At 38.8% G+C, this 12046-nt stretch overlaps 1 protein-coding gene across 15 annotated transcripts in view; it reads right to left on the minus strand.

Moving 5' to 3' along the window:
• The window catches only part of Dlg1 (discs large MAGUK scaffold protein 1), a 197447-nt gene that overhangs the window by 118558 nt on the left and 66843 nt on the right, over window positions 1-12046 (minus strand). For all 15 annotated transcript variants that reach the window (XM_057764321.1, XM_057764320.1, XM_057764319.1 and 12 more), the window contains one exon: window positions 10967-11131. In XM_057764321.1, the coding sequence (XP_057620304.1) occupies window positions 10967-11131 (165 nt within the window). The remainder of the gene's footprint in view (window positions 1-10966; window positions 11132-12046) is intronic.

The raw sequence follows: 12046 nt of genomic DNA on the forward strand, positions 1-12046 counted from the left end.
GGACATGGCACAGCAAACCACAACCCTGAGGCCCACTGCAAATTTGGCTCAAGAAGAAAAGATGCCCATATTATCTCCTTGATTCCTTTACCTAAGACACCCAAAGAGCTGAGAATCATGTGGAATTTTTAGGGATCCAATACTTTACCAAAGAAATTAAAGCAGAGTTTGGGGTTTCTTTCCAAGTAGTAGGAAAGCAGCTTACAATCTGTGGTTCTAAACAGATTAATTCTATTTAAGTCCAGTAGAGAAATACATGAAAACATTAGACTTTTACATGAATCTAAGAATCCTCTTTGAAGGAAAAGAGTAAGACCTCCCAAAAAACAAAGTCTTACTATGGACCAGTATTTAATAAAGAAGTCATTAATACATTTCACACAGAGAGTAATTAGTTTGATCCCAAAATGTGTGCTATGATCCATATATTCTGATAAACACCAAGAGAAACTAAACACAACACTCTAGTTTTGATACAGCCTTTGAGATTGTGGATTATCATGATGAGGATAGTGAATATTAAATGCAAACCCCCTTCTTCAAGTTGCAAACAATAATACAGACAACACAACAGTAACCCTTCAGTGCATTGAGAATTACCCTAGAAAGCCAAAGATCACTCCATTCCACATTTTGCAAAAACATGAATAATTATGCTCTAATATACAAATTTTCTATATCAATCTATTCACTACAAAACTTTCAATTTCTCAAAAAGCTTTTTTTATGAAAATATCTTGTTATCTGAAGTACAAACATCTAGGCTGTAGATTAGGTCGTCCACTGTCCAACAATATATATGTATAAAACAATATATGTATCAAAATCATAACTGGTTCCACATAATTTGACTGGAATGTAGAAGGCAATGAAGAGTACTTTTTTTTCAATTAAAATATTTTTATCTTTTATTTTTAGTACATTATTTTTTATTTAATTTTTCCATTTGTTTACATACCGACCAGTTTCTCCTCCCTCTTTTTTTAATTTTATTTTATTCTTTTTTAATTAAAATTTCCGCCTCCTCCCCGTTTCCTATTTCCCTCCCCCTCCTCCCACATATTGCCCCCTCCCCTCCCCCTATCCCCACTCCTCTTCTCCTCCCCCCTACTCCATTCCCCCTCCCTCTCGATACTGAATGAAGAGTACTTTTGCAAGAACCTTATTCATTCCACAATAGAGCTGAAAGATGAACTTCACTAAACCAGAATTTAGGTTCATTACAGAAAACCCTGGAATAGGAAATAAAAGTAATATGCAACCTAAAACAAACCAAAAACAATTGCTGCTAACACCTAGGGTATATGTAAAGTAACATTTTTATGCAGTTTACTTTTTCCTTTAAAATTATTTATCTATATGTCTGTGACTCTATGTCTGCCTTGTGAATGCCAGTACCTATGGAGGCCAGAAGAGAGGGCTTAGAGTTCCCTAGAACAGGAGTTACAGGTGGTTGTGAGCCACCTCATGTAGGTGCTGGGAACCAAACTCCGGTTCTCTGGAAAAGCACCTAGTGCTCCTAACCACTGAGCAATTATTCCAGCCCCAACTTTCTCCTTTCACACTAGAATTCTAACTGTAACAGCTGGAGAAAGCTTAATGTAGAAAAGCGAACTACACACAGACATAAATATACATGTGGTAGCTATTCTTGGTTGTCAACTACATCTGGAATTAACTAACTTAAGGCCCAAGCAACTAGGCATAACTGTGTAGGAATTTTCTTGGTTGAATAATTTGAAATAGGAAGACCCAGTCTAAATCTGGGCCACACCTTCTGGTGGCAGCTATATAAAGGACATGTAAGGAGGCTTTTGCTCTTTGCCTGCTTGCTCGCATTCTTTTTTTTTTTTTTGGTTTTTCGAGACAGGGTTTCTCTGTGGTTTTGGAGCCTGTCCTGGAACTAGCTCTTGTAGACCAGGCTGGTCTCGAACTCACAGAGATCCGCCTGCCTCTGCCTCCCGAGTGCTGGGATTAAAGGCGTGCGCCACCACTGCCCGGCTCTCATTCTTGTTGGCATATTCATTCCTTCAAGGGTATTGGAACCTAATTCTTTGGGATTCTGATGAACACTTAAGGCCTGCTGAGATATCCAGCCTTGTGGACTGAACTATTGGATTCTTGAATTTTCTGCCAAGAAATGGTCATTGTTAGACTAGTTGAACCACAGCTTTGTAAGTGTGTGTGAGAGTGTGTGTGTGTGTTCTTTTTCTCTGAAGAATTCAGACACACATGCACACGCACTCAGACGCACTGTTTCACTATGTAGCCAGGTTGAATTGGAACCCACACAGATCTGCCTACCTCTGCCTCTGAGTGCTGGAACTAAAGGTGTAAACTACTTCATCCAGCAAAGTACATAATTAATGATTGTTATGCAAAACTTGAATATCATAATTGTTGGGGAATATTATTATAAGGTGTGCTGCTTTTGTTTATGTTTTATTTGTAACTCTGTGAAGCTGTGATTCTTTGTCTAAAACACCTGATGGTCTAATAAAGAACAGTCAATAGCGAGAGAATAACAAGAATAGGTGGGGTTAACAGGCAGAGAGTGTAAATAGAAGGAGAACCCTGGGTGCAAGAGAACAAGGAGAGGAGAATATCAGGAGCCAGCCACCCAATACACAGCAAGCCACGGAGAAAGAGGTAAAGAAAGATATACAAAAGTAAGAAAAGTTTGAAAAAGTCTAGAAGCAAAAGGTAGTCGGGACAACTTAGGAAAAACTGAAGAAATAAGTCAAGCTAAGGCCGGACATTCCTAACTAAAAATAAGCCTGTGTGTGTGATTTATTTAAGAGCTGGGTGGTGGGCCCCTTGAAAGAGCCAAAAGAGTAAAAGTCATGCAATAATAATAAGCTTAGGGGTGTTAGTATGTATTTTTATAATATTAAATAGAAGTAAAAATTAGTTCAAAATTATAAAATAGATATTCAATTATTTGGATACAAATTTCCAAACTTACAAATAAACCCAGAAACCTTTCGGTATAAATTACAAAACAAAGTATTAAGTAATCTTAATGAACAAAGACTGCTATTTATTTAGAAAAGCAAACCCAGAAACACACACAATCTTCATGTAAGTAAATCCCTTCTGTATGGGCACCACCTAGTGGTCGAATTGTATACAAATTATATGGTCTTAGTTTAATCTACCCCAACAAGAAATAAAAAAATGAAAAAAAAATTTAAATGAAAAAATCCTTAGGGCTGGAGAGGCGGCTCAGTGGTTAAGACACGTACTGTTCTTTCAGAAAATCCAAACTAGACTCCCAGCGCTCAAAACAGACAGCTTGGCTTTACAATCACGTGGAACTCCAGCTCTTGGGGATCCAATACCTCTGGTTAGCGGGGTGTGTGCTTCTCTCTCTCTCTGTGTGTGTGTGTGTGTGTGTGTGCAAAGCCCCTGACACACACACGCACATATAATTTTTGATATACTTAAAACATGAAAAAGCCAACACCTTTTATGCTCCAGAGTTGTAGAAATGAGTTAATTTCAAAATTGCTCATTATTTACTTGAAACAAGAAAGTTATATTCCCATAGCATCCAGTAAAAAGGCTTATCTTTGATTATATATTTCTACAAATCTCATATTCAATAATTTTTGAAAACCTATTAAGCATTATTATATGACTTCCTTTGGCAATATCCTCAACTACTACTGTAGGGAATGCATGTAAGTGAGAGATAAACTCATTTTTGGTCCATACACCCTTCTCTATCTTTTATTTCCAGTTTCTCTTAACAATATTTATGTTGTATATACTAGTTTAAACAAAATTTTTCTTGCCATTGAAGAAGAAACACATATGAAGTACTTTGTTATATCTGTGTCATTGCAATTAGGGGTGTTAATGTATATAGCATCTGGCCTCCTTTGTCACTTCACCTAAAATTGGATCTATTTTGAAGGCTGAATTTCTGCTTATTTTAATTTATTTTCTGACTACTTTCCTACATCCCAACTCACTGTTTTTAGAGTCCTCATACTATTGTTAATCCCTGAATTTGTCCAATATGTCCTTTTTATTCACTGGAATTTTTTTAACATAATATCACTAATTTCTTTTATTGAGACTTTTCCCAATATTAGCCAGAAAGTACCCTTTCCAGTTTCTGAAATGATAAAATCATAATTACCTTCATACTTAGCTCTGGATGGACTTTCCATCACTGTAACTTGTCATCAGTGCGGTAACGAGAACGACAAAACAGCACCACATAAGAACCTATTCACACAGCATCTGATGCTGGCAGCTCCTTCTCCACAGCAGCCCTCTATACCATACCCCTCCTTTCTAACAGGTACCCTGCCTGGTACACTGAAGTTACCTCAATGCTGAAGTCTCACCTCTACAGTAGTTACTCCAGGGGTGGCTTCTAACTCTGACTGCTTTCTTCAAAATCTTGCTTAAGTGTCGGCTTTCTTAAAATAATTTAATTCCTCCTATATTTTATAACATACTGTGATGGCTGGTTTTAATACCAACCTGGCACAGTCTAGAATCATCTAGGAAGAAAGTCTCAATGGGGAACTGTCTGGATTATAAGGGCCTGTGGGCACATCTGTGGGGACTTTGACTAGTGGAAAGATCCATCCGCCATGGGTGGTAACTTTTTCTAGACACAGAAGTGAGCAGAGCACTGTGTACATAATTTCATGGTTTTCTGGTCTGGCTGTGAATGTCATGCGACTAGCAGCTCCCTGCCATGATAAGCTGTAACCAGGAATTAATTCTTCGCCAAATAAGCTCTTTCTCCCTCGTGATGCTTGGGAACTTAAAGTACGACATATATCATGCTACACCTGATTTCTCATTAAAGTATTAACCACTGAAAGTTAAATCATCATTAGACCAGTCTCTGTTTATGTTTTTTGTTTGTTTGTTTTGGTTTTTCGAGACAAGGTTTTTCTGTGAAACAGTCCTGGTCGTCCTGGAACTCACTCTGTAAACCAAACTGGCCTTGAACTCACAGAGATCCACCTGCCTCTGTCTCCCAAATGCTGGGATTAAAGTCATGCGCCATGGCCACCACCCAGTTACCTGTTTATGTTCTTGAAATATAAGCAAAACTATTATTCTAGTAATTATGGCTTGGACTGTTTTGTTTCTGATGGATTTCAAAGACAAACTATCAGGTCCAGGCTGTTCTCAAATTTGAAATCCTGCTATCTCAGCCTCCAAAGTACTAGCATAGCAATTGATTATTAAAAATAATCATCTATTAAATGAATTTTACTGTTTTCTTATGGTTTGAAGAGTTTTATTTGTTTTGGTCTGATGTAAGTCACACTGGCCTCAAATTCACTATGTAGACAAGTCTGGCTTTGAATTCATATTCCTCTGGACTCTGCATTCCAAATGCAGGATTACAGCATTCATTCAACACCATGCCTAACTCTGATTTTTTTTTTTACTTTTTTATCATTAGTTTTTATTAGAATTATGAAGACTAAAGCAGTACCTAGTTAATATTCAGCTCCGCAAATCAATCTTATGCATAGATACTTTCTATAATTGCAAAAAATCGTAATTGGAGGAAGTATTAACCAATATAAAGGATACATGAAAAAGTCACATGAGGATCAAGTTTTGTGGCACAGACCTTTAATCCCAAGACTCAGGAGGCAGCGGTGGGTGGCAGGTGGATCTCTGCTAGTTCAAGGTCAGCCTGATCTACAGATCAAGTTGAGTTCCAGGATGGCCTATATTACACCTAGAAACCCTGTCTCGAAAAAACAAAACACACACACACACACACACACACACACACACACACACACACAGGAAAACAGTAAGAGCCATAAGGAAGCCTACTATTTTGTAATAGCCAGAACCTGGAAACAACCTAGATGTCCTTCAATGGAAGAATGGATGAAGAAAGTGTGGAATATATACACATTAGAGTACTACTCAGCGGTAAAAAACAATGACTTCTTGAATTTTGCATGCAAATGGATGGAAATAGAAAACACTATCCTGAGTGAGGTGTCCCAGACCCAAAAAGATGAACATAGGATGTACTCACTCATAATTGGTTTCTAGCCATAAATAAAGGACATTGAGTCTATAATTTGTGATCCTAAAGAAGCTAAATAAGAAGGTGAACCCAAAGAAAAACGTATAGTTATCCTCCTGGATATGGGAAGTAGACAAGATTGCCGGGCAAAAAATTGGGATCTTGGGGGTGGGGTGGGATAGGGGTAAGGGGAGATGGGGAGAGAAAAGTGAGAAGGGGAGGATGAGGGGAACTTGGGGAATTGGGATGGTATGAATAAAAGAAGGATGGATATGGGAGCAGGGAAGCATATATCCTAATTAAGGGAGCCATCTTAGGGTTGGCAAGAGTCTTGAACCTAGAGGGGCTCCCAGGTGCCCAGGGGGATGTCCCCAGTTAGTTCCTTGGGCAGCTGAGGATAGGGAACCTGAAATGGCCCTATCCTATAGCCATACTGATGAATATCTTGCATATCACCATAGAACCTTCATCTGGCGAAGGATGGAGATAGAGACAGAGACCCACAATGGAGCACCGGAATGAGCTCCCAAGGTCCCAATGAGGAGCAGAAGGAGGGAGAACATGAGCAAGGAAGTCAGGACCGCGAGGGGTGCACCCACCCACTGAAACAGAGGGACTGATCTATTGGGAGCTCACCAAGGCCAGCTGGACTGGAACTGAAAAAGCATGGGATAAAACCGGACTCTCTGAACACAGCGGACAATGAGGGCTGATGAAAAGCCAAGGACAATGGCACTGGGTTTTGATCCTACTTCATGTTCTGGCTTTGTGGGAGCCTAGCCAGTTTGGATGCTCACCTTCCTAGACCTAGATGGAGGGGGGAAGACCTTGGACTTTCCACAGTGCAGGGAACCCTGACTGCTCTTCGGACTGGAGAGGGAGGGGGAAGGGAGTGGGGGAGGGGGAGAGGAGTGGGAGGAGGGGGAGGGAAATGGGAGGCTGGGAGGTAACAACAATAACAAAGTATTAAAGAGATATATCCCTAGTGGCTGGATAATGCTCCTAGAAGCCCTACTGTCTAAGAATCAAAATTCCCAGTGCCAGGTATAGGATATCGGTGTGTGTACTGCTGGTCAAGGGGGCCCAAAAGGCCCCTAAAACGATACAGGCTCTTGTCAATGCTCTTAGTTGTCCACCAGAATTAGACGGTAAGTCCTTACTGCGAAGATACAACATCTTGGCGATAAGATAGAAAGCAAGCAAGAACTGAGCTGGAAGCAATCACAATGCTAGAAGGAATGCATGCTGCTAGGAAAAAAAGGTGAACAGTGGTCTTTTGCTTATTTGTTTTTGTTTTTTGGGACAGTGTTTCTCTGTGTTTGTAGCCTTGGATGTCCTAGAACTCGTTCTGTAGACCAGGCTGGCCTCAAACTCAGAGATCCACCTGCTTCTGCCTCCAGAGGGCTGGGATTAAATGTATGCACCTCCACTGTCCAGTTAATGGTGGTCTTAACTATGAGCTACAACACCAATCTGTTAGATAAAATTTGACCACTGATACAACAGTAGCATGATTGGTGGGGGTGGGGGTGACCCAAGTACTCTCTAGTTGGATGAGCCCCTGCTCCACAAAAGGGAATTTATACCTAGTACTCAAATCCAGACAAGAACCTGTGGAAAGATTACAGACCCTTGTAAAGAACTTACTACTGGTGTTTATCTACACTGACATGGTGTTGAACTACTTTTTCCACACTTATGTTTATAACCACAGATAAATGCTATTTCCTTCAATCAGAGAAGCTTCTCTGTGTAATGCATAGTGGTAAATGCAGAGACTCATGGCTGCTCAGAGTGCTTAAAAAACAAGGGATACTTGTATGCTCAGTCCTTAACAAAATGTCTATTTTTCATTTTTTTATTATTATGTTTTATTGTGTATATGTGTCGTGGTGCATATGTGGAGGTCAGAGGATGACTTGCAGAAGATGGTTCTCTCTTTCCACCATATGGGTCCCAGGTAACAAACTCAGGTCATCACTTCCTCCAACAAGACCATACCTTCTAATAGTGCCACACCCTTTGGGAGCCATTTTCTTTCAAACCACCACAGTTCCTATTTGCAATAGCTGTGTCATATCCAAGAGATAGCATTTTACAATCATTTTCCTAACTTCTAGTTCTCATATTCTTTCCATGCTTTCTCCTACAATGTTCTCTGAGCCTTGGCTGGGGTTATAAATGTCTTCTTTAGAGCCAGTGAAATGATTTAGTGGGTAAAGGTGCTTGTTGCCAAGACTAATGGCCTGTTTTTTGATAAAGAATCTACAAATACACAACAGAAAAAGAGAAAGCGCCTTCAAGAAATGGTCCGGGTCTAACTGGATGTCTACATGTAGAAGAATGCAAATAGATCCATACTTACTACCCGTCACAAAACTTAAATCCAAGTGGATCAAAAATCTGAACATAAAACCAGATACACTGAACCCGACAGAATAGAAAGTGGGGAACAGCTCTGAACATACAGGAGACAACTTCCCGAACAGAACACCAATATTACAGGCACTAAGATCAAGAATAAATGGGACCTCATGAAACTGAAATGCTTTTGTAAGGCAAAAGACACTGTCAAAAGGTCAAAACAGCAGCCTACAGAATGCAAAAAGATTTTCACCAACTACATATACAATAGGGGGCTAATATCAAAAATATATAAAGAACTCAAGAAACTAGACCTTAACAAACCAAATCTAAAAATAGTAATAGAGGACACAGAGCCTAAACGATCCCCCTTCTGAAACCAGGCAAGGCTTCCAGGGGTAGGACTGGGACACTAACCCAGCCACAAAATCTTTGACCTATAATCTGTCCTGACTGCAAGATATGCTGGGGCAATGAATGGAAGCTCAGAACTCATGGGAGTGGCCAACTATAAATAGTCTAATTTGAGGGTCATGCCATGAGAGGGAGCCCATGCCTGACATTGCCTGGATGATCAGGAACTGGAGACCCACGGTAGAACCAAACATGACTGCCCCCTACCCAAAAAAAAAAAAAAAAAAAAAAAAAAAAAAAATCAATGAATGAGTCTTAAAATCTGCTATACTCAGATGGGTTCCTTATCCAGTCATCCATAGATAGGCTTTGTCTGGCAGCAGATGAGAGGGGGTGGATGCAGAGACCTACAGCCAAACATGATGGAGAGAGACAGTCCAGGTTGGAGGGCTCCATGAGTCCCTTCCCTCAGAGCTCTTGCAGAAGAAGGGGAGGAGGAATTTTAGGAGTCAGAGGGGTAGAAGACACCCAGAGAGCATGGCCTGTGGAATCAACGAACCAGGGCTCATAGGGTCTTACAGAGACTGAATTGGCAATTGTGGAGCCTGCATGGGTCTGTGCTAGGTCATCTGCAAATAAGTTATGGTTATTGGCTTGGTGTTTTTGTGGGACTCCTGACAGTAGGAGTGGGGGTGTCTCTGACTTTTTTGTTTGCTCTTGGGAACCTTGGGTTGCCGCACAAGAGTTTTGATGTGAGGGTTTATATCTGATACTATTGTATCTTATGGTGCTGTGTTCAGGTGATGTCCCTAGAACACCTACTCTTTTCTAGGGGGAGATGTGGGTGGTGGAGAGGACCTGGGAGGAGTAAAGGGAGAGGAAGCTGTAGTAGGGATGTATTGTGTGAGAAAAGAATAAATAAATAAATTAAATAGAAACAAATATTGAAGAATAAAAATGCCCATCAAATATAGTATAAATATACACAATACAAATACACTATACGATACGTTTCAATTCTTAATGTTCCCTTTTAGTTTGGGAGTGAAGGGAAGAGCACGGTTTCTCCATGTAGCACAGACTAGCTTTTAAGTCACTATGTAGCTCGAACCTGACTTTAAACTTGCAGCAGTCTCTCTAGCTCAGTTTCCCAAGGTATGGAGAGTACAAGTATATGGCACCATGCTAGGCAAATTCTTAAAGTTCTCTAAATTTTGATATTACATACTAACTTTAAAAAACACTTTATATAGTATTGGGTATGGTGGACTAGGCCTGCAATCTCAGTAGCACTCGGAAGGCTGAGATAAGAGGTACAGAAAAGGTAAATAAACGTTCTTTATAAACAATACTTAAAATAAACAAAGGGTTGCTATCCCAACACAGAGGGGAATGGATAACAAACAAACAAACAAACAACCCACTCGCTTACAAACTGGTCAGAATGATGTTCCATACAAAAGCAAGCAAAAATCCTAAGTAGGCAAGTCACAAAACAAGAAGCCTAACTGAGGAGGTAAGTATATCCTAGCTCACTAATAAAAAGGGATATGTATATCCCAGTCATAATGAGATATCATTTCAAAAGAAAAATAAGACCACTCTGTATTTATGAGAATACAGACCAATTAAAGCCTTGTATCTTGCTTTTCTAAAGTGAAAATTATACAAATATTTTAGTTTGCCACCATTAATTGGGGAGGGGGAAGGTCCTATGTGTCTCTCCTGTATTTTTAGCTAGCAATAACCTAAAAATACTCAATACCAACTAAAAAAAAGAAAAATTATGAATGCTTTTTAAATAGAAAACTTTAGATTGCAAAACTAAGTAATAAGTTGTAGGAATATAATGTTGCACAAAAATGCAATCTGATATATGAATCCATTAAATAGAGTTCAAATATACAAAACAATACATAGATTATAACTGTAAATATACAGTAGAACTTTAAAGGAAAACATCAAATTCAGGACTGTGATTATTTATAAAGAAAGAAGAGATAAGAGCAAGAAAATTCACAAATGAAATTTCAAAGACTATTTTAATCAAGTGTTTAAAAATGAATTGGAAATACTGTTAAATAGCATGTAATTCTTTAAAACTATAAAACTAAAACCAACCCAAAGAATGGGGAATTTACATTAGCTTGAACAATTATTTATAAATAAAAGTAATATCTAAGTCATATCAATAAACAATAATAACAGTTACTATCCTACCTTTATTGGTGAAATATGAGAATGAGAAACAAATCCATGGACATTCTCTATCTCTGACAGGTTCTTCTCTGAGACATGAACCAGTTCTGGACCTAGCACCTCATTAGTGACAGGTGGGGAGGTGTGCTCTGGAGGAGGGACCTCTTCATCCTGATACCGGTATTTCTGTGAAATAAAGAAAACTATTACATGTGAAGAAACCCTAAAGCCAAAAGAAGCACAATTCAAATAATGATTTTCATAACTATTCAAATATTAAACAACATAAAAGTGTTTTATATAGTTTATTCATAAACTGAGAAAAACAGGACTCTATTTTTAAAAGTCTTGATAAAGGTTTAAAAATCGCAATAGAAGTTTAAACATTAATTTGCCCATCTATTTCATATCAAACATTATGTGTATCTCTAGAAGGCAGATGTTTGAATGAAGTCAGCATGAAAATCTGCTTATTTAGCTAAATAGGTCTGGTTTCTTGTTCAGTTAACTTGCACAAAAAAAGAAAATAAGCCAGTCAGTCACTTCAATTTAGAACTGAAAATTAGCCCAGCAGAAAACAGCATTTTTTGATTTTCTTTTACCTAACAAAATAATCTTAACTTGTATATGCACAGGTAGAAAGACGGACATTTTCTTTGTAATTTTTGTTTGTTTGTTTGAGACAGAGTCTCACTCTGTAGCCCTAACTGTCTTACAACTCATAATGTAGATCAGGTTGGCCTCCAATAGACAGAGTCACAGAGATTTGCCTGCCTCTGTCTCCAAAGGTGCTAGGGTTAAAGATGTACACTTCCACAACCGGCTCTACGAAATCTTTTTTTGTTTTATTTTATTGTTATTTCTTGAGACAGGGTTTCTCTGTGTAGACCCAGTTTTCCTGGAGCTTATTCTGTACACCAGGCTGGCCTTGAACTCACAAAAATCCACCTACCTCTGCCTCCCAAGTGCTGGAATTAAGGATTGTGGGGGTGTAATACAATTTTAAAAGACTAACATAACTATGAAAAACAAACTTACCTCACAACATATAAAAATTAATAATAAGAGGAACTGAAAAAATACGGTGCATTTTTCAATTCA

This window comes from Chionomys nivalis, chromosome 3 (assembly GCF_950005125.1).
Source record: "Chionomys nivalis chromosome 3, mChiNiv1.1, whole genome shotgun sequence".
Taxonomy (NCBI): domain Eukaryota; kingdom Metazoa; phylum Chordata; class Mammalia; order Rodentia; family Cricetidae; genus Chionomys; species Chionomys nivalis.